General features: G+C 42.0%; 1 protein-coding gene across 1 annotated transcript; it reads left to right on the top strand.

Annotated features, from left to right (window-relative positions):
• The first annotated feature begins 143 nt into the window (after nt 1-143).
• LOC106456196 (uncharacterized) lies at nt 144-1,357 on the top strand. The gene is made up of 3 exons (XM_013910522.1): nt 144-489; nt 574-678; nt 791-1,357. Exons 1-3 carry the CDS (start codon nt 144-146, stop codon nt 955-957), a joined length of 618 nt encoding a protein of 205 aa, XP_013765976.1. The 3' UTR covers nt 958-1,357.
• Nucleotides 1,358-1,391: the final 34 nt, after the last annotated feature.

Raw genomic sequence — 1,391 nt, 5'->3', positions numbered from 1 at the left:
CAATCCCTCTACAGTTAAATGGTTATCTATGATATTTTCATATCACCAAAAATGTTCCAATGTGTGAAAGAGTTACCACATTTCCTTTAATACTTAGTGTAATATGCTCTCATTGTTTTCCTCTCATGTTATGAAGCTTTGTCATGTGTGTAGCGAGTTTGGATGAAGCACCTTGTTCAGCATGGTCTCCCTTTGTCTTTGTGATTCTCACTGTATCTGTTGTTGTCCGTCTGTTCTCCTTCTCAGTTTCCGTCTCCGTTCATCCCTCTGCTGTTCTCAAGCTGAACGATGAGGCAACGCTCCAGTGTGAGGTGAAAGGTCAGCCCCAAGGATGTGAAGTGAAGTGGCAGAGTCCAAATACAAAGTCACCCACAAATCCATCAACAGTTCAACTGAAACCTGTAACAAGCTCACATAACGGGGCCTGGGAGTGTATCGTCACCTGTGGCAGCAATAAGTTTAGTCAGAGTCTGACCATCACAGTCAAAGGTAATACACAGGCACTAGGAATGAAGACCTGTGTGTGCATATGTGGTGCAAAGAAACATAAAGATGTGTGTTTTTGTTCTTCAGAGCCTCCAACTACAACAACTACAACAACTCCACCAACCACCCGTAAGAACGTCACATTGTTTGTAACGAGTGTTCAGAAGACAACATGTACAACATGTACAACATGTGCGTCCAGCTTTTGCAAAGTGTCTGCAAATTTGATCAAAGTGATCCTTTGCTGAATGTGTAACTCATTCTTGTCTTTCTCACTTTCTCCAATGATCTGTGTTGCATTCAGGTACTGCCAACGATTGCCCACTGGGACTCTCCTGTTGGATGTGGATTGCAATCGGAGTCTGCTGTCAGTTTGGGATCTTCCTGATAGTTTGTGTCACTGTCTTGTGTAAGTGCATGAGAAGAAGGAGGGCATGTGAGGAAAGGCGTTCATCAAATATTTATGTGTAGAGTTGATTGTTGACGATGAAACAAAAAATGGGTTAAGTCTAAATGAGTGTCTCAGATTGAGTATTACACTCTTCAGTAAATTGGTGCAGATGTACAGATGAAATGTTCGGTTTGTTTCCTGGACCTCGCTGAGTAAAACTGAGAAGCACCTAAAATCTTTGAAACATCTGTTCACACTTTGCTTGCAAATGACACTTTATTGCCAAAAGCGTTCACTCGTCTAACTTCATACACATATGAACTTGAGCGGCATCTCATTCTCAATCCTTGAGGTTTAATATGATGTAGGTCCAACTGTGGCAGCTTAAACTCTTATGGGAAGGCTTTCCAAAGATTTAGGAGTGTTTATAGGAATTTTTTGACCGTTCTTCCAGAAGCACATTTGTGAGGTCAGACACTGATGTTGGACAAGAAGTCCTGGCTCAGAGTCTCTG

This window comes from Pundamilia nyererei, unplaced genomic scaffold, assembly GCF_000239375.1.
Source record: "Pundamilia nyererei isolate P.nyererei 1_Seehausen unplaced genomic scaffold, PunNye1.0 scaffold00045, whole genome shotgun sequence".
Taxonomy (NCBI): domain Eukaryota; kingdom Metazoa; phylum Chordata; class Actinopteri; order Cichliformes; family Cichlidae; genus Pundamilia; species Pundamilia nyererei.
Note: the sequence above shows the minus strand (reverse complement) of the source record. Positions and strands in the feature narration are given on the sequence as shown.